This window comes from Microtus pennsylvanicus, chromosome 10 (assembly GCF_037038515.1).
Source record: "Microtus pennsylvanicus isolate mMicPen1 chromosome 10, mMicPen1.hap1, whole genome shotgun sequence".
Classification (NCBI taxonomy): Eukaryota; Metazoa; Chordata; class Mammalia; order Rodentia; family Cricetidae; genus Microtus; species Microtus pennsylvanicus.
The window spans coordinates 34,785,441-34,811,895 of NC_134588.1; the positions used below are offsets into that span (position 1 = coordinate 34,785,441).

Here is a 26,455-nt window from a genome sequence, read left to right on the forward strand (position 1 = left end):
GCTGCTGGAGCCATGCTGTTACAATTTTAAAAGTGCTACTGGTCAGATAATTATTACAAATAGGTGATAAAGACAAATTCAAATAGAAAAGACATCTAAATGGGTCACAGTGTCAGATAAATGTATGTAGGCTTGGGAGAGAGAATAAATAGTTACATAAAAAAATAAATGGTTTTAAAAAATAAAGTGAAGTCTTTAAAGAGACAGAGTACAGACAGTCATTGATTAAAGGAGTAAAGAAAAATAAGCCGTGTAAAGATGGAAAGTACACAGAGAGTCTGGATTTTGTGTACTCTTGTATTTTCTTTAAAATTTTTGACTATGAATGAGCTAAGTACAGAGAGACATTTCATTGTATGGGCTGCTAAGCCAAACCAATATATATATATATATATATATATATATATATATATATATATATATATATACTTTAATGGTATCTTTACTTCAAATTTGGGATTAAGGTTATGTTGCTTTGGAAAAGAAGTTTTACTTTTGTTTCCACAGAGGATGAGAAGCTTTGGATTCCTTCCACATTAATCTGGTTTAATGGACCAAGTTTCCTCCAAAGATCCCTGTGACGCCCCCAAAAAAGTACTTTGCCCAACAAAAAGTAGGAGGCAGTTTAATGAACTACGCCCAAATTCCCAAATATTGTTTATAAATGATGTTTACATTTAAAGGAGGATATGCTATAGAGATGAGTAAGGGCATTGGTGTGGATCTTGGTTTATGGATAAAGATTTAAGGGATGTGTATACTTAAGGTATGTGTATATTTCTGCTTTTGATTAAGGTATTGTGTTTGTGCAGCTCATTTAAAAATGTAATTCACAATTAAGAAATACAGGTTAATAGATAGTTATCTATAATAGTCAAACTTATAGTCATGTTAGTTAGGTTTTCTAGATGTACAAAGATATATTTCAGTTAGACTTTAAACCTTTCAGAGACTAACAGATTATGGCATTTAAAATGTTTTAAGAACTTAGTACTTTTTATGGCACTGAGATACATCTGCTCCAGGCAGCACCAATCTACTTTAAGAAGATGAGAGGCATTAAAGAGGCTCCTTCTGAAGCCTCTTTGTTAGGCATTTGGGCAAGAGACAGCTCTGGTCTGGACTGCTTGATGATATGCTGTATAAACCGGGCATGCAGGGAAAACAGAAAAATGACTGCTGAAGTTGTCTAAAGTAGAAGTAGTCCTTCAGTGTTCCTGCTTCATGAAAGAGTCTGCCAGACATTTTGCAGGACGCAGAAGATAGTGACTGATAAACTGTCAATAGAAGTGAAAGAGTCTTTCAAATTTCCTGCTTTATCCAAAAGTCTGCTGGATACTATGCACCTGTAGGCTGAAGATTGGATGCCCCAGTGTTAGAGAAGAACTTTGGGTGACTGTTAAGGCAGTGAGATGCCTGTGTCAATTCTAGAGTTTTGGAAGTTGCTTACAGTGCTCTTCCTGTTTACTTAGGTGATATTATAGCTTTCTGGGGTCTTTGATAAAGTTGTAAAACAGATAGTTATAGTTTTCTTTAGTTATGATAAAAGATAAAGTAAATATAAATATTATAACTGTAATTCTTGCTTGATACCTGTTTTTTATATGCAATTTTACTATGCTCAAATTAAAACCTTTCTTTTTATTTAGGCAGAAAAGGGGAGGTGATGTGGGATTCCCTTCTGTATGTATTGCTTTTATTGGTTATGAATGAAGATGCCTCTTTAACCTGTGTTAGGGCAGAGTAGAGCTATGTGGGAAAACCAAACTGAATGCTCAGAGAATGTAGGTAGAAGCTGAGAGATGCCATGTAGCCAATGGAGGTATCAGATGCCATGGAATTTTACCCTGTAATCCAAAGCATTGTGGCAATACATAGATTAATAGAAATGGCTTAATTTAAGATAGAAGAGGTAGCTAGAAATATGCACAAGTTGTTGGCCAAGCAGTGATTTAATTGTTAGAGTTTTTGTGCTATTATTTAGGATCTGTGTGGCTGGGAGACAAATGAGCAGTCTCTGCCAACAGTTGGTCACATAACTTTAATTACTACACTAGAGGAGAATAGAGGATGGGTGGAGACAGAGGCACTAAGCTCAGTCTTCAATCGCCCAAGACTTGGTAGAAGTAAGACTTCTCTAGTAGCTTGGCTATTTTGCTTTTCTGATCTTTAGCTTGAAACCCAGTATCTATCTCTGGGCCTTTATTATTCTTGTTACAACTTCCTTCACCAAAATATCATAGGAAAATTTCTAGGCAATATACTAAAATTCTTATTTGAAAGTCAGCTCCCAACATTTTAAATTATTATCAGCACTTTTGTCCAAAAGACTCCTTTTAGTATGGACCATTAATCAGTTCTTAAAGCATTCCACTGTTTTTTAAACCCCGAGTACAAAAGTTAAATTTTCTCAAAAAAAAAAAAAACTACCATATTTCAAACCATCACAATGATAACCTAGTTCCTGGTACCTACTTCTGTCTTAGTTAGGTTTTTATTACTGTGAATAGACACCATCACCATGGCAACTCTTATAGGGAAAAATTAATTTGAGGGGACTTGTTCACAGTTTCCGAGATATTTTGCTGTTTTGTCAAAAATCAGGTGTTCGAAGGTGTGTGGATTAATATCTGGGTTTTTGATTTGGTTCCATTGGTTCTTCTGTCTGTTTTATATGCCAATACCAGACTGTTTTCAGTACTGTAGCTCTATAGTAGAACTTGAAGTCAGGGATTGTGATGCTTTCAGAAGTTCTTTTATTGCACAGGACTGTTTTGGCTATCTTGGGTCTTTTGCTTTTCCATATGAAGTTGAGTACCATTCTTTCGAGGTCTGTGAAGAATTTTGCTGTGATTTTGATCAGCATTGCAGTGCATCTGTAGAGTACTTTTGGTAAGATTGCCATTTTTACTATGTTAATTATACCTCCCCAAGACATGGGAAATCTTTCCACTTTCTCGTTTTTTTTTTTTTTTTCAATTTCTCTCCTCAAAGATTTAAAGTTCTTGTCATACAGGTCTTCCACTTGTTTGCATAGAGTTACTCTGAGATATTTTATGCTATTTGTTGATATTGTGAAGTTTGATGTGTCCCTGATTTCTTTCTCAACCTGTTTATCATCTGTGTACAGGAGGGCTACAGATATTTTTATGAGTTAATCTTGTATCCAGCTACATTACTGAAGGTGTTTATGAGTTGTAAAAGTTCTTTGGTAGAATTTTTTGGGTCACTTATGTAAACTATCATATCATCAACAAATAGTGGGAATTTGACTTCTTTCTTTCTGACTTGTATCCCCTTGATCTCCTTTTGTTGTCTTATTGCTCTAGCTAGGACCTCAAAAACTATATTGAATAGAATGTGGAGAGAAGGGACAACCTTGTCTTGTTCCTGATTTCTGTGGGATGGCTGTGAGTTTCTCTCCATTTAGTTTGATGTTGACTATTAGCTTGCTGTATATTGTCTTTATGTTTAGGTATGCTCCTTGTATCCCTGCTCTCCAAGACATTTATCACGAAGCAATGTTACTGTATTTTGTTGGAAGTTTCTTGGCATCTAATGAGATGATTATGTGGGTTTGTTTTTTTTTCAGTTTGTTTATATGGTGGATTACATTGACAGATTTTCATGTCGTGAACTATCTCTGTATCTCTGGGATGGAGATGACTTGGTCACAGTGGATGATAGTTCTGATATGTTCCTGGATCCAATTTGCTAGTATTTTATTTAGTATTTTTACATCAATGTTCATGAGTGAGATTGGTCTGTAATTTTCTTTCATAGTAATGTCTTTTATTACTAAGTATGGTATCAGGAAACTTGTAGCCTCATAAAGAGTTTGGCAGTGTTCTTTCTGTTTCTATTGTGTATGACAATTTGAGTAGTATTGGTATTAGTTTTTCATTGAAAATATAGAATTCTGCACTGAAACCATCTGGACCTGGGCTTTTTTTTAGTTGGGATATTTTGATGACTGTTTCTAGTCTTTCAGAAGTTATAGGTTTGTTTAATTTGCTTATCTGGTCTTAATTTAATTTTGGTAAGTGATATTTATCCAGAAAGTTGTCCATTTCCTTTAAGTTTTCCAATTGTGTATAGTATAGTTTTTCTAAATATGATCTAATGATTTTCTGGATTTCCTTCATGTCTGTTGTTATGTCCCCCTTTTCATTTCTGATTTTGGTAATTTGGATATTCTCTCTCTGTCTTTTGGTTAGTTTGGTAAAGGTTTGTCTATTTTGTTGGTTTTCTCAAAGAACCAACTCTTTGTCCTATTAATTTTTTGTATTGTCTTCTTTGTTTCTATTTTGTTGATTTCAGCTCTCAATTGATTATTTCCTACCATCTAGTTTTCTTGGGTGAATTTTCTTCTTTTTGTTCTAAAGTTTTAAAATATTCTGTTAATTCAATAGTGTGAAATTTTCTAGCTTCTTTATGTAGGCATTGAATTCTATGAACTTTCCTCTTAACACTGCTTTCATTGTGCCGCATGAATTTGGGCATGTTGTGTGGTCATATTCTTAGAATTTTAGGAAGTCCTTAATTTCTCCCTTTATTTCTTCCTTAATACATTTATGATTCAGGTGAGCATTGTTCAATTTCTATGTGTTTTTGAGCTTTCTGGAATTACTATTTCTGTGTTATTCTAGTTTTAAGCCATGACATCCAAAAAGATACAATGGGGTATTCCAATATTTTTTTTTAATTTTATCTGTTGAAGTTTGTTTTGTTACTGAATATATGGTCAGCTTTTGAAAAGGTTCCATGTGGTGTTGAGAAGAAGGTATATTCTTTTATGTTTGGATAGAATAGACTATAGATGTCTGTTAAGTCCATTTGAGTCATAACATATGTTAGTTCTCTTATTTCTCTGTTAATTTTTTGTTTGACTTACCTGTCCAGCTACGAGAGTGAAGTGTTGAAGTCTCCCACTATTAGTGTGTGGGTTTAATGTAAGCTTTAGAAGCATTTCTTTCACATATGAGGGTGCCTTTTTATTCGGGACATAGATGTTGAGTATTGAGATTTCCATGTTTGACTTTTTCTGTCACTAATATTAAATGTCCTTTTTTGTCTCTTTTGATTGATTTGTTTGAAGTCTATTTTGTTAGATATTACAATAGTTATACCAGCTTGTTTCTTAGGTCCATTTGATTGGATTTTTTTTTTCTAACCCTTTACTCAGAGGTGATGTCTTTCTTTGAGGTTGAAGTGTGTTTCTTGTGTGCAGAAGAAGGATGGATTCTGTTTCTGTATAGAGTCTATTAGTCTGTGTCCCTTTATAGGTTTGTTGAGTCCACTTATATTAAGGATTTTTAATTAAAAGTGATTGATATCTCTTGTTAATTTAGTTTTCATTTTTGGTATGATGATTTTTGTGGTTTTCCCTTCTTTGGGATTTGCTGCTGTGAGATTATAAACTGTCTGTGTTTTTGTTGATGTAGCCAACTTCCTTAGGTTGGAATTTTTCCTTCTAGTACTCTGTGTAGGGCTAGTTTTGTGGCTAGATATTAATCAATTCTGATTTTGTAATGGAATATCTTGTTTTGTCCTTCTATGTTAATTGTTGGAGGCCGTGTGGGTCCAACACAGATAATTATCTTCCCTAACTGGACTGGAACAGAGTCGTGAAAAATAATCAGACACAACTTACATGGCCATCATGGAAGGGCAAGGTCTCTCTAGTTTATTCTCCAAACAGTTTATATATCATCCCATAAATTGAGTGGGAAAACACATTAGGCTGTATCCTAGGTAACCCTGGTGAATGGCCTAATTGTTATATGTATTTAGAGAATTGCTTTTTCTCATTACACAATTACCTTCATTTTCCTTTATTAGCATTTTGTATAAAGTTCTATTTTGTCCAATGTGAGTCACAATCATTTTGTGTTATGCCTCTTATGTCTGTGGACTGTATTTTTCATTCCTCTCCTATAGTCTTAATGTGGTTTCTCCACAATTTTTACATGTGTCTTCCACATCACCTTCATGATGATAAAGATAATGAGTTTTACTGGTGATTGGATTAGTAATTTCTTCACTATTGGAATTAACTTCCATTATAAAGAAACCATAAAGTGTTTCCATGACAATGTGCTGCCCAGCAGAAGCACCCAGGAATGAGAAGGCAATGTTAGACATCAAATCTTAGGCCATCATCTAAGGTATGTAGTCCTTTACATTCTAAAATTTAGAACTCTATGACTTGAGTGCTTTTTAAGCTAACACATGTGGCTTCTGGTAATTTGTCAGGGTGGTGCTGACACACAACTATCTTCACTAGTGTTAAAGTAAAACACAAATACTTTTGAGTATTATTTTTACTAATAAGCATTTCCTTGATGATTAAATAACTGGTCTGGCACCTATCCAATGATATATAATAAAAAGGTATAAGATAATCTTCTCAATTTTATCTTGTTATTTATACCTATATTTAAACCTTAAAGAACCCAACATTTGAAAAGTTAAAATATCTTTAGACATCCTTTTCTTAAAATAACTTATTTTTATGATTCAAAACTTATTATGTTCATGATAGAGGTGCTGAAATATAAAGATAAACATTAATACTACCCAGTTTACACTGGAATTATATCCGACTAGCCAAGGTAAACTGAAAATACTGTCAGTTTAAATCCATTGTAAATATCCAATGTTCTATTAGTCATGATAAACTAATACAGGTCTTTTGAAATGTTGCCTTGTTACCCTGGAAAAATAGGAGGTTATGGTGAGTTACTGCTATCCATTTTCACAGTGTCATATTACATACATATAGAGAGTTCCGAAATAGTAATAAAAATTTAGCAATGTTTGGTGAATAATTGCCACCTTTTCACTATTATAAACTCAAAATGTCCTTCCAATGTAAACTAGAAACTGCCTTGAAAGATATTAAATAGAAACACATAACAGTATTTCTTCTAAAGATAAATACAGTTTTCTCTAATTATAAATTTGTATGTATTTAATGTTTATTTCTTTATTAATTCGGGCAAAAAGTACATATGTGCTTATTTCCTGTTTATTAAGTATACACAGTGCTTATAGATTTATATCACTGACAGAATCTGATACCCATTGAAATTTCAACTCCTTTGTATAATTGCTTGAAAATTTCAATGTGTGAAATTAACGTGTTCAAAAGTTTATATGTAAAATATTTCTTAGATTTGTTTATTAAACCAAAAGTAGTGTGTAGCAATTACTTATATTCATAAGTAATGCTAAGTATGACAGTTTGATTATTACATATTTGTGAGGTAATGCTAATTTGAAGATGAAACAATATGCTTTTATTTCACTATGAATCAGAACTTTTGATCAAAATGTATTGAGGAAGAGAGGAGAAATTTTGAAAATTTATGGGTAGATACAGACACTGAAGTGATTGCATCTATTTTATTGCTATTGGTTATTGTTCTAGGACACAGCATGTTCTGTTCTAGGAATTTTGAACTCACTGTTTTGCATTTGTGGCAACGGTCTGTCAGTCTCCAAATTAATCATTATATATCAACCCATGTTTACACTTATGAGAAGAAATGAGTTAAACAGCACTTCAAACATAAACTGAAACTGTATTAGTAATATGCCTACATATTTCTAAACAAATGTTCATTCATCCACTTAACCACGAACAATTTTTATACAACGGGGATAATCAATGTGACCATCAATGCACATTGTACGTAATGGAGGTGATTCATTTGTCGTTTCATATCCAGGTTTACACGCAAATTCTACATAGTCTGATGATGGAACATATAGCTTTTGGTTTTCTTTCCATTTCAAAAGCATGTTATGTCTTTCCATAATTTCCTTTGATACTACACATGGATCTGAAAGAAAAATTATCAAAAGTTAATTAATACATAAACCTACAGAGACTCAGCTTTCAAGCACAATTCCTCAACATTTTTAAAAACACATATTAAACATACACATAAAATTAGTTCACATTGGATAGCAAATGGTATCAAAGCAATATTTTTAATGTGATAATTAGATATCTACAGGAAGGATTTCAAATGTCAATTAAGTACTCATATTTCAGCACATCCATGGTTGCTTGCATTGACTTAGATATTGAGAAAGGTAAAAATTTGAAACTTGACAAGTGTATGATATTCAGACCTGATTGATGTAGGAGGATCATTTGTCTATGTGTTACTTTCATTGGTTAAGAAAGAAACTGCTTTGGCCTTTGATAGGACAATAGCTTAGATAGGCAGAGTAGACAGAACAGGATGCTGGGAGAAAGAAGCAGAGTCAGGCAGACACCATGAAGCCAGCTGCCAGGTCAGACATGCTGAATTTTTCCTGGTAAGCCACCACCTTGTGGTGCTACACAGATTACTAAATATGGGTTAAAGCAAGATGTAAGAATTAGCCAATAGAGGCTGAAACTATTGCGCCTGGCAGTGTTTAAAATAATACAGTTTCCGTGTTATTATTTTGGGTAAAGCTAGCTGGGAGCCGGGCCGCAGCCTGCCGTTCCTATCACTACACCTGATAATCAGTTCGGTAAGTATATATAGAAATATTGCTCCTAGAAAGCCAAATCATAACCACCTCACAATGTTCATCATTCACTCAAAAAGTTGTAACTCTGAATAGTGATTATTGTATTATGAATTTGATTGTCATGGTTTTAAAAATAAATCTACGAAATTTCCACAGTGAACAAGTGACAAACCTGCTTGGAAATTAGATTCTGCAACCATCACTCCTGCCCCCGGACTCCCTTACATTGTTAGAAAGCCAAGAGGACTTGATGTTCACGTTCATGTTTTCTCCAACCAATCATTTAGCACTGCCACCTGCCCCACAGCACATTTGATCATACACTACTGTGAAGCCTGGGACTAAGTGTTACAGAATGGGTACCAAATTCACATAACCATCTCCCATTGTTGCATCTGGTCCCACGCCCTGTCTAGTCAGAGGAGAATCCTCCTGACAACTCTATGCTGAAGTTTCCAATAGCAATAACCCTTGCTATTGGACATCTGCCAATCACAGTTTCTGAGAAAACCTGCATCATCTTTTATGAGCCACCATATCCACTCTAGGAATTTTGACATAACAATCACCTTGTATCCTGTGCTGTCTCTGCCAACTACCTGAGCTGATAAATGCCCAAGTTTCAGTATAATTCATAGAAACAGTAGTGCCCAAAGATGTTAATTACAAATAATCCATAGGTGTTACATGGGAGCAACTCCTATACTGTAGCTCAAGATACATCATCTGTATAATACTTCCTACTAAGAAAGTCTCCATAGATAAATTATATAAAAAATTATCAGGCAGAAGTACAAAACACAGGAAATAAGAAAATATGGAAAGCAACCAGATTCTTCAGTGGTACATTTATCCTCCAGTAGAAGACTCCAAATGTACTGACATGATTAAAAGATATGTGAAAGAGTTTTTAAATATCATTTTTTTGTTGTTGAAGGTTCTTTGTATTATTTTGCTTTATTTTTTTAAATTTATTTATTAAAGATTTCTGTCTCTTCCCCACCACTGCTTCCTATTTCCCTCCCCCTTTCACAATCAATTCCCCCTCCCTCGTCAGTCCAAAGAGCAATCAGGGTGCCCTGCCCTGTGGGAAGTCCAAGGAACATTTTTTAAAACACAATTATTTCCAAGAGAATACAGAAAAACAATTGTCAAAGTGAAGAAAGACAATGGGAATATGAGTGAAAAAATGATACAGAGAAGATATTGTTTCAAACATTAAGATATAAGAATTGGAAATTAACAACTGTGCAATTTAAATGAAACAGATATGAAATGATATTAGAAGCAAAATCCTGATCATTCCTAATGACAATTATAACTCATTAGAAGTTAATATGTATAAACGTAGAGTTAACCAATCAACCAACCAATAAATGTCGTAAAATTTGAAGATCAAATGAATGCACATGTAACACAGATATCCAACAAAATGTGCTCTAAAGAGCTGCATTGAAAATGAAACAAAACTGCCAGCAGAGAAATTAAATACATATAAATGCTAATAGAACTGAAGATACAAAATTCTCTTAAAGATTTGTTTCAGAGCTGGGCAGTGATAGCTCATGCCTTTAATCCTAACTTTCAGGAGGCAGAGATGAGCAGATGTACAGAGCAAATTCCAAGAAAGCCAGGACTACACAGAGAAACCCCTTCTCTAAAAAACAGGTATTTCAGAATTAATGCTTTTAAAATAGACAAACTGTAAAAATTAATTTGCAGTTTTACTGAAAAATCCAATGTTACATTCTATAGTTTAGAAAAAAATATCAGAAATCTTATATAACCACAAAAGAGCCAAAAGTAATGCTAAGTAGTAAAACCTCTGCAGGAATGGTCCTAATATCAGAACTCAATCAGAGCTTTAGAGGTATAGACAGAATAGTACAGGCATAAATATAAACAGATTGATTAAAGGACAGGAATAGAAAACTATCTTTGACTAGCAATTTTGGAGAATGGAGGCCAAAACATGTATAAGAAAGAGAGCCTATTGACAAATGTTGCTGGAAAAACTGGTTTTCTAACCACAGAAGAATGAGATTAGACTCCTACTTTCACCTTGTACAAAAATCCATTTAGATCAGATCAGAGAACTTAAAAAATAATTGAAACACTGAAATTTTAAAAGAAAACATAGGGTATCCACTTTAAGGTATGGGGATAAACAAAAACTTTTGGCTAGAACACCAGCAGAACAGAAACTAACACCAAGTATCAGAAGATGAAACTGCTTGTGTTTCATCATAAAATAGTTTCTGTAGAACAAAGGAAACATCCAGTAGAACAAACCCAGCCAATATACTGGGAGAAAATCCTTACCATCTACACTTTAGACAAGTGGCTAATACATAGAATTTATAAAGATTCAGAAACTTGAGAACTAAGTAAACAAGACCATCACTCAAAAAATGGCCAGATGAACTGAACAGAGAATTTGTTTTCAACTTTCTTAAAGTTTATTTAAGTTTTTTTGAATATTTCTGTGGGAAGTTTTAAATTGTCCACCAGAATCAAATTATTGTCTCCCAGGAGAGTAATATATAAGGATAATTCAGTTCTTATATATTAATAATGCATTACCAATAGAACAAATAATAAATTAAATGATAATTTCAATAGAAACAGAGAAACCATGTGATAAAACTATAAATATTTTCAAGATAAAAAAATGATTGAACAGTTTAAGCATATAAAACAAAGTAATGCAGAATCATTAAATGGCATAAAATGTTTTTACACCTGACATACTTACTGCCATTGACTTGCTAGATGTGAAATGCCCTAAAAATTGACTAAATGCATCATCAGAGAGGCTTCTTTTAGTACCAGATAAAAACAGATGTAGATACCCACAGCTGTTCTTTTTGTAGAGAGAGAGATAGTTTAAATTAAAGGTCTCCATCAAATCCCATACCTCGATTCTCAGCGAATTCCACAGAAAAGGAGGTGGAAAGACTGTAAGAGTCAGATTCGATAGAAGACACCAGGAAAACAAGATCCCAAGAATCAATTAAGCAAGCCCATATGAACTCACAAAGACTAAAGCCACAAGCACAAGGCTGACATGGAGCTGAACTAGGACCTCTCCATATATATTATAGCTATTAGTTTAATATTTTTATGAGGGTCCTCTGAGCATAAGTGGGTCTCAGATTCTCTTGCCTGCTCTTGGGAATTCTTTCCTTCTGTTGGGATGCCATACCCATCGTCTGTTTGAAAGTTTTTGCTTCATCTTATAATATTTTATTTTGTCATGTTTAGATTTCATCTCCTAGAATCCTGCTCTTTTCTAATGAGAGACAGAAAGGGAATGGATCTTGAGAGCGGGGGCTATGGGGAGGAACTTGGAGGAGTAGAGGGAGAGGAAAGCATTATAAGGATATATTGTATGAAAACTATTTTAAATAAAGGAAAAATGACTGTGGTCAGCAATAAGAAAAAGGCATCCATTCTCTCTAATCACTTTCACTGCAGTTTCTGAAGTTGAATTATAATAAGTAAGAAGATAAAGCATACAATTATTGAGTTAAAAGTCAAATCATTCTTACTTGAGCATTATATATTTCTATACATGTTAAATTCTAAAGACTCACCCAAAATATAAAAACTGAAAACAAAAGTGACTAGGTAGTGATGCGCATTATCATTATACAAAAGTCAGTTTTCTATAGACCAATTCCATTTTTCTGAGAATTATCAATAAAACAATCTCATTATCATTAACTTCAAAAACTTAATCCAGTAATGAATTTAACAACTCAGGTACAAGACTGTAGACACAACTATTAATTAACTGCTGAAAGAACCTGAAACTGACAAAAATGGAGAAATCTTTTATGTTAAAGTTTGGAAGAATTAATGTCAGCATTAATATATACATGATTCCCATACCAGTTAGCATACTCCTAGAAACCACATTGAAATGCCAACAACATTTTTTATATAGATAAATGGGGGAATCTAAAATTTGGATGGAATTACAGTAGAATGTGTAGACAACTATTACTTGAGCAAAAAGGAAAAAACTGGAAATAATACACTATTTCAGCATACTCTAAGAATACCTCTGTAACCAGAATACCATGACACTGGGATTAACTATCAAATAAATGAGAAAAGAGATTTGAAAAGTTGAACTATGTCTTCAAAGTTAATTGATTTTAATAGAGTTTCCAACATCTGTTGGAGAACATATTCAATAAGTGATACAAGGATAATTGATATCCACATGGAGATAAATAAAATTTGATTCTTATTTCTGATTGTAAGGAAAAATCAATTCAAAGTCAATCAAATATAAGAACAGGACGCTGAAACTACAAGGGGAAACAATAGGGAAACACTTTTTTGGTTTTGGACACTGAATGTTTGGATGGGATCTCAAATCACAAGGCAAAAGACAAACCTTGATGAATGGAGTTTATCATGAAGAAATACTTGGGTATAGCAGAGAACATGGTCAATACAATAAAGGAGGGACAACCTATAGAATTGTAAAAAATTGTCAGGCATTCATATACATTATATAAGAATTTCCTATGTCAAGAATATATATGAAATTGAAAATACACCAGGGGGCAGTGGTATTGTATGCCTTTAAACCAAGCACTCAGGAGGAGAGACAGGCAAATCACTGTGAGGTTGAGGCCAGCCTGGTTTACAGAGCAAGTTCCAGGATAGGCTTCAAAGCTATGTAGAGACCCCTGCCTTGAAAAACCAAAAACCAACCAACCAAAGAAACAGAAACAAACCAAAACAAAACAAAAAACAAATAGGAAAGAAAGATAAAATACTTTTGCAAACAAAGATATGGCAATAAAGAGACACTTCTGAAAGGAATAAATATATATGTGGTTGAGGGGGAAAATAATATCATTTGCCATCATTTGACTGCCTAATAAGGTTTCAATGAGATTATTCTACCTTATCACCTAGGTAGAATAGCATATGATGCTCAGTTAATAACTCAGAGAGAGAAATTGGGGTTCAACCTGAAAGTCAGAAAAGCAAAACAGCCACTGACTCTTACCTGTACATCGGTCTGAAATGGTGATCCTGCCTCCAAGAATCTCAGAATGAAACTGTGTCTGAGAGCTGTCTTTTCCCATTTTATCCTCTGTAGTTCTGGGATTAAGAGCGTACACCACTACCTCCTGTTTTCAATGGCAAGCTAGTGTGGCTACTGGGATTAAAGGTGTGTGTCAGTGCTGTCTGATCTGAAAGGCTGGTCAGGGCAGCTGTTTTACTTTTCTGATATTCAGGGAAGCTTTATTTATTAAAATACAAATGAAATGTCACTACAGGCATTGCAGAAAGGAACCCTTAAAAATTACAAATGCTAATGAGTCTGTAGTGGAAAATAAAATTAACAGCTCTTAATGGGAATGTGGATTTGTGCAGTTACTATGGAGAATAATATGGAGATTTCATAAAAATCTAAAAATTGATTTTCCATATATGATACCTGTGTTCCTCTGCTGATATGTATCCAGAAGAAATGAAAGCAACCTACTCAACCTGCACATATATGTTTATTGCACAATTCTATGTCATAGTAACTGAGATAGAAAAATTGTCTGAGTGCCCACAAATTGGTGAATTTATTAAGACAATGTGGCATATTTATATGTGAAATATGCTTCAGACATTATAGATAATTTTTATTATTTTCATTAGGAAAAAGCATTGAAGGATATTAAGTAATGTGAGCCAAACATAAAAAGGAAGTCCTTCATGTTCTTTCTCAGACAATGGAAAGAAAAACTAAAATTCCTCTTGACTGCCTCACAGTGAATAGTATAAGTTAGATAGTTTATGTAAGGAAAGGGGGGCTTTTATGAGGGATATAATCTAACTACTGCAAAGTTTATACAGGTGTAGTGATATGAATGACTTCTGTACTGATTGGTTTTGTATGTCAACTTGACTCTTGATACAAGCTGGAATCATTGAAGAAGAATGAGGCTCAATTGAGGATATGCCTCCATGAAGTCCATCTGTAAGGCTTTTTATCAAGTAGTAATCAATGTGGGAAGAACCAGGCAATGGTATATGGCACCATCCTGAGGCTGACAGTTGTGAATTCTATAAGAAACCAGGTTGAGTATGCCAGTAAGCAGCACCCCTTCACAACCTCTGCATCAGCTTTTGCCTCCAGAATGCTGTCCTGCTTGAGTTCCTATGCTGACTTCCTTTGATAATGAGCAGCAATATGGAAGTGAGATACAAATACAACCCCCTTCTTTCCAACTTGTCTTTGGTCATGGTGTTTCATCACAGCAATATAAACCCTAAGTAAGGCAGACTCCATAGGCTTCTATATTTATCATGGAGTGGTGCTGACTGAAAAGGTTTGGAGCTGTAGTTTTGTTGGAGTAGGCTAGCCTTGTTAGAAGTGTGTTTCTGGGGATAGACTTTAAGATTTCAAAAGCCCAAGCCAGGCCAGTGTCTATAGCTTCGTACTGCCTTCAGAGCCAGCTATTTTCCTGCCTCCATGTCAGCCTGTGTGCCACCATGCTCTCTGCCCTCACACATGATGATAATGAACTAAGCTTCTGAAACGGAAAGATCAATAAAATGAGAGTTTTCTTGGAGTTGCTAGGGTCATGGTGTCTTTTTAAAGCAACAGAACATCAACTGAGACAACAGGTGTGGAAATATGCTGGCACCAAGATTTATGGACATCAATACATTTTAGTAGAACTCAATAAAAATAACTTGCATAATTATATTTGTCAACTGTCTTTATATAAAAAAGAACCTAATAATCTTACTTTCCTCACATGCTCATATTTGTCAGTGAAGCACTAAGCAAAAGAATACTTTTAATCTGTGAATATTCTTTATTAACAGAAAAATATCTGTATCATGAAACTGAATCTCCTGTGATTTATAAGAACAAGGTACTTACTTAAACATTTTGGTGGCTGAGACCACTCTCCATTTCTGCATGTTATTTTCGTGCTACCCTGAGGTATGTACTCGGACTGGCACCGATATTCAACTGAAGAAAATGGATCATATACTTGTAATCTGAAGGAAATGATGTCTCCATTCTTAATAGGTGGAGGAGGCCCACATTTTTCTTTTGGATCTAAGAACACAAAACATTTGACTGTCTGAGAGATGAAATCATAGTACAGATTTAAATAGAAGAAATGAAAGTATAGTGCTAAACAAGACTTTAGTGATTTCTGGCTACAGGGATAATTGCTTGGAGAAATTTCACTTGTATAAACTTAGAGTTACAAATTCTTCCTTTGTACTCATTTAAAGCACTTACTGACCTTGAGTAAGCTTGTCTATTCTAAAGACTTCCAGTGCTAGTAAATGTTTTAAACAGCTTCTAAACATACAGATGCCAATGTTGACCGGAAGGGTTTCTTTCTTTTAAGACACTGGACTATTTATTGCTCTATATATTCCTAATATTAATTAACAGTTTTAGAAAGATATTTATCGACAGGAATTTAAAGTTTAAAGTTACAGAATGTAAATAAGTTATACTTGGTCCCTGATAGAGGTGAGGTAATTATAGGCATCTGTATGTTATACTATTGCTAGTTACAACGGGAATTCTTGGATATATGTTTAATAAACAACATAAGAAGAGAGAAGACATTGATAATTCTAGTCAGGAGATTCAGGACTTAATTAACTGCACGATGTTGTGTGATATTTGTTTCCCTTCTGAACTGTGAATTGTCCTGCTGAGGCCACAGGGAAGGACTGAAATCAAGTACTGATATTGTCTTTTGAAGAAGTTCTCAACAGGAGCATCATGAAACTGAACTGAACACCAATACTATTTAGAAGAAAAACAAGTGGTAAAGATCCAAACAAAATATTTTAGTGTGGAAGGAAATGAAAAAAAATTGGCCATAAGGCAGCATGCACGTGTTTTAAACTCAAACTATACAATACCAAAAAATCCATGCAGATTCATGTATTGAAACTGCCTAAAGAAAACATCTTGAAAAACAGCCTTATAAAATTACTGCCACAGTGGATCAAAATCCAAAAGAAATTAATTTCATGTCTACCACCATGGAGTCTATAGGAGGTGAAAAAAATTGAGTATCAGTCTTGAATTCTATGTCCCATGGTGTTAGCCTTGTGAATAAATAAATTTGACATCAATGAAGACATCAGATAAAAGAAAATAAAGAGGATTTATTTCTAATAGAGAATTCCTCATAAAAAAGTAGCAGAATTCATCTCAAAAATAACAAATCTTAAATAAAAAAGTAATTGGTAAAAAACTAGATAATTTTTCTGCTCATAAAATTATGTTTATGTTTGAGATGAAACCTCCCTTTGCAGAATGGTGCTCAAGATATATAAAAGTAAATCCTAAAGGAATCTTTAGGTAAAACATGAAAAATGTGAACCATAAAGAGATTTTAAATAAGAACAACTTCTAGTTTTTCTTTGGAATATAAAATGTCTGCATCAGTAAAGGAGGACAAAATGTAGCACAAAATCCAATTGGTCTTAATAATAAAAACCTGGAGTCAGATATTAGGTTAATGTTAAAGATCAGAGAAGTATAGGAGACAGCCAATAACTTTTACCTCTACTGAATTTTCAGACAAAAGGGGCAATCCTGTTCCTATGAATCTTCATGCTGAATGCCCTGAGTACCTGTCTCCTCTGGCCCTATAGCCCTCTCTTTGCATGGCCAAATTACTCTTGTCCCTACCTCCCTAGGGCTGGGATTAAAGGCATGTGATACCAAGATTTGGGGCCAAAGGTATGAGCCTGTTTCTCTTTTAGACTGAATCAATCTCGTGTATCCCAGGGTGTCTTTAAACTCACAGAAATCTGTCTGTTTCCATTTCCCAAGTGCTGGGATTAAAGTTGTGTGCCACCACTGCCTGGCCTCTATGGCTAACTAGTGTGGCTAGCTCTGCACTCTGATCTTCAGGCAAGCTTTATTTATTATTGCATACCAAATATCACCACAGGCAAGCACATAATTACCTAGAGTGACTTTGGTAACAGGTGGTTAGGAAATAATTAGAGATAGCATTCTCAAATTGTGTACTCAAAACCAAGAAAAGATGCATGCCAAAATAAAATTCTTGAGAACCATTCTTCCAAAACAAAAGGAAGAAAGGAGAAATAAGACTCATAATCGGAGAACAAAAACACAAACTGACAAAAGAGCAGATATAGCAACAATACTAGCACCTGTTTCGCATGCAAATGATGTGAATGGTGGACTAGGCAGTCAAAGTTTCTCTATCGATATGATGTAAATTTATGCATTAAGAATACAGAGTTCATATTCAATATGTGACTAATAGAGGTAATTTGAGAAATTTTTGTTCTTATAAAACTAAGTCTCAACAAGTACTCCTAGATAATACCCAAACTTTGAATTCAACATGTAAGAACTAAAGAAATCCCATTGCTCTTTGCCCATCATCACATGTGGCAGGCAGGGGAACCAACCCCATGGGTCTTGATATTTTGAAGCTGGCCCTGCTCCTCAACAGCTGTATATCTATTTGTCCCTGCATCCTGCCTGTACAGCACAGTAGGGATGGTCCTGATGTTGCAGGTGTGACTGAGTCAGCTGGAGGGAGCAAGGAAAGGAGAATGAGCCCTGCCCCTTGTTCCCTTCTGCATTTGGTGAGCTAGCCAGTGCAGGGTGGAGAGCCCTCCCTGGGGGTGAGGATGAAGAAAAGCTGGAGGGCTGACCAAAGCAGATACCACCCAGGCTCAAAACCTGATCTATGGGTTCACCCACCCTAATATCCATACCATCTATAATCTGCAGAGGCACATGAAGGGGCCAGTTCTATGGATCCAAAGCTGCCACATCTCCATGACACAGGGCAACAACAGCATATCTAAGAAGAGTTCCAATGAGGGCCCAGTATCAATAGTGTAGCAGAATTCAAAGGCCTCAAACTAGACTAATGACTCCTTTCAATGAACACTTACAAGTAATAATGTGTGGAATAAATAGTACACAGAGTGACTCACTGTGCCATGCTACAGCTTCCATGTTGAGATTTTGAGATTTTTTTCTTTCTTTTAAATTTTATTTTATTTTATTTTGGGAGGAGATTGCAAGGGCAGGGAATGAAAAAATTATATTTTACTATATGAAGATATTTTATGACACTATTCATTTGCAAATTTCAAATATTTGAATGAAAATATTTAAAAATTTTTATCTAACATCATATAAATGTATTATATTCACTTAATATTTAATAAATAAATGAAAGGATTAACATTTTAACTCATAATTTTTTCCTGAGTGGCAATGTTCCTATAATCTGATAGAATTTTTATTGAAAAATTTCTATCATGATTCTTAATTAAATTCACCAAAAGAATTAAAATTTTATCAGTATCATTTTATTTATATTTTTTATCATTTTGGTTGTGAACTTTTTATTTAATGGCTGATCTATCTATAGGGAACATCTGTAACACACTACTTAAATCACCAGGAACCAGTGACTAGACAGCCCAGGGAAAGAGCATAGTTCTTTGACCAGTTATCATTAGAGAGGCTTCTTCCAAGAATAGATGGGAGTGGGTGCAGAGGCCCATAGCCACACTTTTATTGGTTTAAATTGCAGGTCTCTATTGGATCTCTCCCTTGGTGTTTGGGGACCCTGCAGAAGTAGGAGTAAGAGGGAATGAAGGACACCAGGAGAGTATGGTCCATTGAGAAAACTAAGCAGGGCTCACAGAGACTGAAGCAGCAAACACAGAGCATTCATGGCTACAGCAGGTGCTCTGCATATATTTTATGGCTGTTAGCTTGGTGTTTTCTTAGGACTTTACCAGTGCTGGTGGTTGTATCTCTAACTCTTTTGCCTGCTCTTGGGACTCTTTTCCACCTATTGAGTTACCTTGTACAGCCTGTATATGAGTAGTTTTGACTTGTCTATTGTATCTTGTTTTGTCCTGTTTGGTTATTGTCTCTTGAGGGCCTGTTCTTTTCTGAAGTGCAAACTTGAGGGAGTGGATCTGGAGTAGAGTAAATATATTAGGAAAGGGAGGTTGGTAGGAAGGATGTAATAGCAGTAGTGATGTATTGTATAAGTGAAGAATCTATTTTCATTATTAAAAGAAAACAGAAAAGTTAGAAAAATACTTCTTGTGAAAATCACTTCATCTTCACTAATATACAATAACAAAACTGCATTATTACATGAGCATTGGGGACAGGTGGTGGAGGCACCTGCCTTTACTCCCAGAACTCAGGAGGCAAAGGCAGGTGGATCTCTGTGAGTTCAAAGCCAACCAAGTTCTAGAACAGACTCTGTTGGCACAGGGAATCCCTGTCTCAAAAAACCAAAAAAGAAAGAAAGAAAGAAAGAAAGAAAGAAAGAAAGAAAGAAAGAAAAGAAGGAAGGAAGAAAGAAAGAAAAAAAGGAAGAAAGAAAGAAAGAGAAAAAAAGAAAGATAGCAAGAAAGCATTGGGAAATATGATGGCCTACCTTTGCATTTTGGTGGTTCTGTCCAAATCCCATTTTTACACATCACTTCTACTTCCCCAACTAGTTGATAAGGTCGATTACATTCATAACGTACTCTCTCACCAGATGGATATTTAGTCATGGCCCTTGTTACTATAGTAGCATTTCCCACATGTGGTGGATTCTCACAGGAATTATCTTAAGAGAAAAAGAAAGTATCATTAGCTGTTTGTTCATCTTGATTATTCAACCAACACATAAGATTCCAAATGCATTTCTTTTTTTAAAATATTTATTTATTTATTATGTATACAATAGTCTATCTGTATGTATGTGTGCAGGCCAGAAGAGGGCACCAGACCTCATTATGGATGGTTGTGAGCCACCATGTGGTTGCTGGGAATTGAACTCAGAACCTTTGGAATCGCAGGCAATGCTCTTAACCACTGAGCCATCTCTCCAGCCCTCCAAATGCATTTCTTAATCAATAAATAGATAAAGAATATGTGGTACATCAATAAAAAAAGAATATGTGGTACATTTACATACATACAAACACACACACACACACACATACTCGCAAAAGAATTCAGCAAACACATAGGTAAAATGATGAAACTAGAAAAGAATCATTTGAGTGAGGAAATGCAGACCCAGAAAGACATACATGTATATATTTGCTTATTTGGATACTAGCTGTTAAGTCAATGAAAGTTAAACTACAATCCATACAACAAGGGAGATTATGTGTAGAGCAAAAGACCTGGAGTATCCGGTGAAATAGTGTATAAAGTTATGAATGGAGAAAGGCAGACAAGGAACAGAATTCAGAGAACAACAAATAAAACTAGGTATTATTTGAGGGCTATTATAGAAATATAATACAGTAGAAACTTAATCCTAAAATACGTACATATATGAAGGCAATCCATATACAATAAACAAAACTGTGGGGAGACAAAATGCCAGTGGACAACTCCTGTCATCAAATGAAGTTTCCAGTACCAGGATTGGATTACATCCAGTTGAATTAGTACCCAAAGAGGTGACATGAGAATGTTCAAAGCATCTGGGATGATGTCAAGACTATGTCTTTTCATCTAAACTGGAGGCAAGGCTTCACAACTCACTGAACATAACAAAATCAAGCTGGTACCTACTATAGCAACTTCAGTCCTACAGTTTGGACATACTACCAAAGTGGAAATATATACACCAACCCTGCCACAAACCCTTGATCAATAATGATACTCTGTCTGCAATGTGCAATAGGAAAATGGAGATATCTTGTTTGTTGGATTGATCAAGAAATATCTAATATGAATTATGGGGTCTTCCATGAGATAAAACCCATATCTGACACTGCCTGGGTGACCAAGACCTGAGACTAGATAGCCAGGGATCTAATACTACTGTGGAACCAAATAATAGTCTTATAAAAGCAAACAAAACTATAGCTCAAATTCAAATTGGTCTGAATAATAAAAACCAGGAAACAAATATTGGAGTTTAGCTGAAGATCAGAAAAGCAAAACATCCAAACACTAGAAGGCTCTTACCTCTACAAAAGCTTCAGAGTGAAAATAGAGCAAGGTCTATCATATTCTACCTTATAGTTCTCTCTAGTGCTGATATGAAAAGTGTGCACAACCACTGCCTAGTCCCCATGGTTAACTAGTTTGGCTGCTGGGATTAATGGTGTGTGTTACCACTGTCTGACTTGTATTTGCACTCTAATCTTCAGGCAAACTTTATTTATTAAAACACAAATAAAATATCACTATATTTCCCCCTTTGTCTAAAATAAAAATATCTATAATTAATAGAAGAAAAACTATATACAATAATTACAATAATGATATTCACTATATACAGACAATAGGTACATCAGCAATGTCTAGTCCATTTGTATTTGACCAATTCAGAGAAAATACTTCATTAACTAGTCTATCTTGATGAGTCCAAAGTCTTGTATGTAATTTACATTTTATCATGACTTACATTACTGTCAAAATCTATCTTTGGATATCTCTCAACCTTATACACTTTACATTTCTTTAGTGAATTTCTTTTCTGAGTCTCATAAACAACAAAAACTGTAACTATAACTACCTAGTCTTCAATTACCTCAGAGACCTAAGAAGGAAATAATATTAACTGAGTAAGCAGAAAGTGCAAGCAAGTGAATTCCAAAAAATGTGAGAAATGACAGACACTACTGGTTGCCTGGACAGTCTCCCAAATTTTCTCTATACTGTTGGAGCATCTATCTTTGGCCTACAGGCCTAGCATATCTGACAGACTTATCTATGAAGTAGAATATTCTGAGGGGCTGTCACCCTTGTCTTAAAAAGGCTTGGCAGTCACTGTCTTCTGTGTCCTGCCTGTCTTCTTAGGCCAGTACACTGTCAACATTGGAGAGAGGGACATTTTATTGCACAGGGGCTTACTTTGTCACAAGAAAGTAAACTTCATGAGGAGTTCCCTCAATGCCCATAATCATCTCTGAAATAGATTGGAGCTGCCAGAGAAGATATGCCTCATTGTTATAAAAAAATCTAATTTTTTTAAAACATTTTAAATGCCATATTTTTAGATCTTTGAAGTGTTTGAAGATCACCTGTCTATTTAAAATTCATCGGTTTGGCCTTGAAAACATACCTAATGTGATTACAGGTTCAAATTGTAATAGATGGCTAAGTGCTAACCTGCATTTCAATATTATTTTAAATCAATAATTGATCAATTTCTGCAATACCTTGTGCTAGTGAACCTGGCAGGCCCCTATGGAATCAGATGATATATATAATATATATATATATATCAGTCACTAAAGCTATAATAAAAACATATTGAAAGTGCATATATATATATATGGGATGTCTCTTAGCAATATTTGGAAGCCATTAAGAGTCTGCAATTTATCTCTCCTAATTTGTGCTTTTGGGTTCTAACTTTTAGTAACCCTATTTTATAGCCTAAATAATTAATAGGATCTCTACTTTGTATTTTTTTTTCAGGAGTAATTTGTATTCCCCAACATGACAAAATTTTCTTTACTTTTTCAAACATTCTTTCTTAAGTACCTTCATTTGAGTTAGAAAATAAAATGTTGTGCATGTAATGGTAAACTATAGATTGAGGAAATTGCATATGGATACATTCCAACAGCTGCCATACAAAATATTGGCATTTAACTATTTAACATTTGGGACTATTTAACATTTCCTCTTGGATAATCTTCCATAGATATCTCTTAGCAGGCTTAGAATTATTGCAAGTAGGCACTGTGAAGGCAAATTTTTCTCTGTCATGTTTTATTAAGGTATAGTGAAGAAACAATCTTTTAAATCAGTAACTATAAGAGGCCATTCATTAGGCAACAAAGAAGGAAAAAAAATACAGAATATAGTGAATCCATCAGCTGAATCACCTTATTAATATCTCTTAGATCTGTTACCATTCCCCAATTTCTAGATATAATTTTAACAACAAATATAGAAGATTATGAAAGACCAGTTGATTTTTCAAAGTGTTGAATATATAGTTGTCTTTTTACCAGCTGCTCTAAAGAATACAGTATCACTGTTGTGAAATGCCATTGCTCAACCCATACAGGTTTGTCTACCATTTTAAAGGTAGTGCTCTTGGTGCCTTTGAAACAACAGGTCTGTTATGCCCTGTTCTTGTACAACATGAGTGGTCAATGACTATTCTTTGTAATATCTTATAATAGTTTCCCAGAAACATATGGTAATTTTTGTTTTTTTTTTTGATTGGGGGATGTTAATCTGAATATTTCATTGCTTTACAAAAATCTTGATCCAGAAATTCATTGCTATGTTAGTCACATATAGCTTTAATTTTCTTCTCTCTCATTGCAGTTCTATACATTCAACCCATCCTGTGCTCTGCTTTTCCTGAGAAAAAGTTCCAACCCCTAAAAGTAGAACATTTACCTCCTGAAGAGATTAATTTGGATGCCACTTTACATTTTGCTAGACATTTCTATCAGTCTTCTAAAGCTATAATAAAAACATATTGAAAGTGCATCAAACTACCTTTGCATACCAACTTTCCAATCCATGTGCGATTAACACATGTCACAATGTTGGATCCATTCATATGATGAAAAGGTGCACATGTGAATGTCACTCGTTCACCTGGCCTATACGATCTTTTTTTTGGACCTGTGAGTATGGCATTTTCAAACTTGGGTGGACTGTCACAATAAGTTCCTGAAAGAGAAAGAATATTTCTGGTTTTGCCTTTAGGAAATTGTTGGATATATAATATATGAAGGGATGGTTAGGTTGAATTAGATAATCTATTATGCAAAGAATGAAAATAAAACTATACTTTTGCAATCTGGTGGATGGGGCCACTTTCCTCCTATACATTTAATAAATGCTGGTCCATCAATTCCAAAGCCTTCAGAACAAATGTATGTCACCTCTTCTCCATGTTGGTAACTGTCTAGTTCATTAGACACAATACCATGACGGATTGAAGGTGGAGGTCCACAAGGAAGTCCTAAAAATAACACAGTGAGAGGAAAAGAGTGAGATGATTCTATATTGCACTAATTCAGAAACTCGCTTTTGTATGTCAGTTCTATGTGTACAGAGGGAAATGTTAAGAAGGAAGATGTGCCATCACAGAAGAGGTGGACAGTGCATCCCAAGTCCACCTTCAACTTCAACCACACTAAAACTCACATGAGCAGGTGAAGTCAGTAGACTATGCATCATATTTAAAAAGAGAAATGAAAGAATAAAAGTAGATTTCAAAACGATACAATTAACACAAGCAGGATTGTTTGAATTATACAAATAGAAATTTATGGTAAAATATATGAACAATTATGTGTGCCAAACTAAATAATTCTTTCTTCTGGTTTTGATGAGAGTAGATTATTAGTAAAGACTTGTTCTAAATTCAGAATTGAATTTTCATGCTGTTCTCACCGACACAACGAGGTGGAGCACTCCACTTTCCCAGGTGACAGGTTACCCCGTGTTCCTCAGCCATCCTAAAGCCATCATCACAAACATAGCTGAGTGTAGTGCCGTGTTCATAACTGCTGGACTCTGCTGTGTCTCCCCTTTCTTCTGGTGATCTGAGTAATTTAATTTTTCCATGGTCTATTTCAGGGGGCTGAGAACATGGGCTTTTCACTATTTGAAGAACAGAAATGTAATAGTGAAGTATAGACAAAAATTTTACACTGGAAAATAAAAACAAACTGTTTGGGTCATGTCTCCACAGTTTTTATGTTAAACCTTAGTATTTTAATATCCTCCCCCATTACTTTAGTTCTCTTCAGTATTTTAAGAAAGAATGTTATAAAATAAGTCATAGCTACTGACCAATGCAGAGTGGTAATGACTGCCATGTTCCATTTCTGCACACTATCTCTTCTGTGTCCTGTGTTAAGTAATTGTCTTGACAAAGAACAGATACTTTTTCTCCATCCCAGTATTTCACTGTGGTTTCCATCACTTGGGCATGTGGAATCTGTGGTGGAGGAGGGCAGGATTTTTTCTCTACTCCTAAAAAATATTTAAAATCAGAGTTCTTGACAAAGATAGTATCTTAAATTATTGAAGCAAGAATTTTATTAAATAGCAAATTAATTATGACCACATAATAATTATGTATATTTTATGTTTTTCATCTGGTCTAGCAATTAGTAACTATTCTTGTCTTCCTCTGAATGGTTGTCATTGTCATTCACTCCTTTATAAAGCAGTTTTGCAGAATTTTGTTAAACTTATGTTAATTTATGTTATTTTAAATGAATTATAAGATGAAATATTATAAATTGAGGTTACATGGAAATTTTAAAATCTATGAATTAATATTTTGGATTAGATTAAAAGTCCTGAGAGAGGGTTCTGAAGAAAGTGATACTTATATTTAGTTTGTGACTTTTTACTAGTGATTTACTAGTGGATTTTCTAATGGCTGTGACAAAATGTCTGTCAAAAACAATTTTAGAAAGGAAGGAAGGAAGGGCTTGGCTTAGCTCATCATGTAGTGCAGTTATGGCAGCCCAAGTGTGGAGCAGCTAGTCATACGGCATCTATTGTCAGGACGGGCACAGAATTAGTGCAGATGTTTGGCTTCTTTTTCCTTTTATTTATCCAAGACCCCTGATCATAAAATGATGCCACCTACCTTTATCATGAATCTCCCAACCTGAGTTTACCCAAACTAGAAATGTTCTCTCTCTCAGTCATGCTCAGAGCTGTTTTTCTTAAGTCACTTTTGTCAAGTAAACAATAAGTATTATTAATCATTACACTTTGATAAACAATTTGGCATTGACTCTTAGTCAATGAGGGTATAGAGTATTTTCACAAATGTTTCAGAGCATGTTATTCAAAATTTCATCTTTCTGGACATCCTATTTATTGTGAACTGATTAGAGATGTGAAAACTATTGGCAAGCATCTAGGATAATGAGCAGT

The 26,455-nt window shown here is 34.6% G+C and overlaps 1 protein-coding gene across 3 annotated transcripts in view; it reads right to left on the bottom strand.

The window, feature by feature from the left end:
* Positions 1 to 26,455, bottom strand: part of LOC142858636 (complement factor H-like) — a 125,157-nt gene that overhangs the window by 37,709 nt on the left and 60,993 nt on the right. For 2 of the 3 annotated variants that reach the window (XM_075988151.1, XM_075988149.1), the window contains exons 16-20: positions 25,352 to 25,534; positions 24,950 to 25,159; positions 24,342 to 24,515; positions 24,044 to 24,220; positions 20,004 to 20,180 (exon numbers count right to left, since the gene is read on the bottom strand). In XM_075988151.1, coding sequence (XP_075844266.1) covers positions 20,004 to 20,180; positions 24,044 to 24,220; positions 24,342 to 24,515; positions 24,950 to 25,159; positions 25,352 to 25,534 — 921 coding nt within the window. Of the gene's footprint in view, positions 1 to 7,388; positions 7,848 to 15,445; positions 15,629 to 20,003; positions 20,181 to 24,043; positions 24,221 to 24,341; positions 24,516 to 24,949; positions 25,160 to 25,351; positions 25,535 to 26,455 lie in introns of those variants that run through there. The other variant, XM_075988150.1, reaches the window with a different exon arrangement.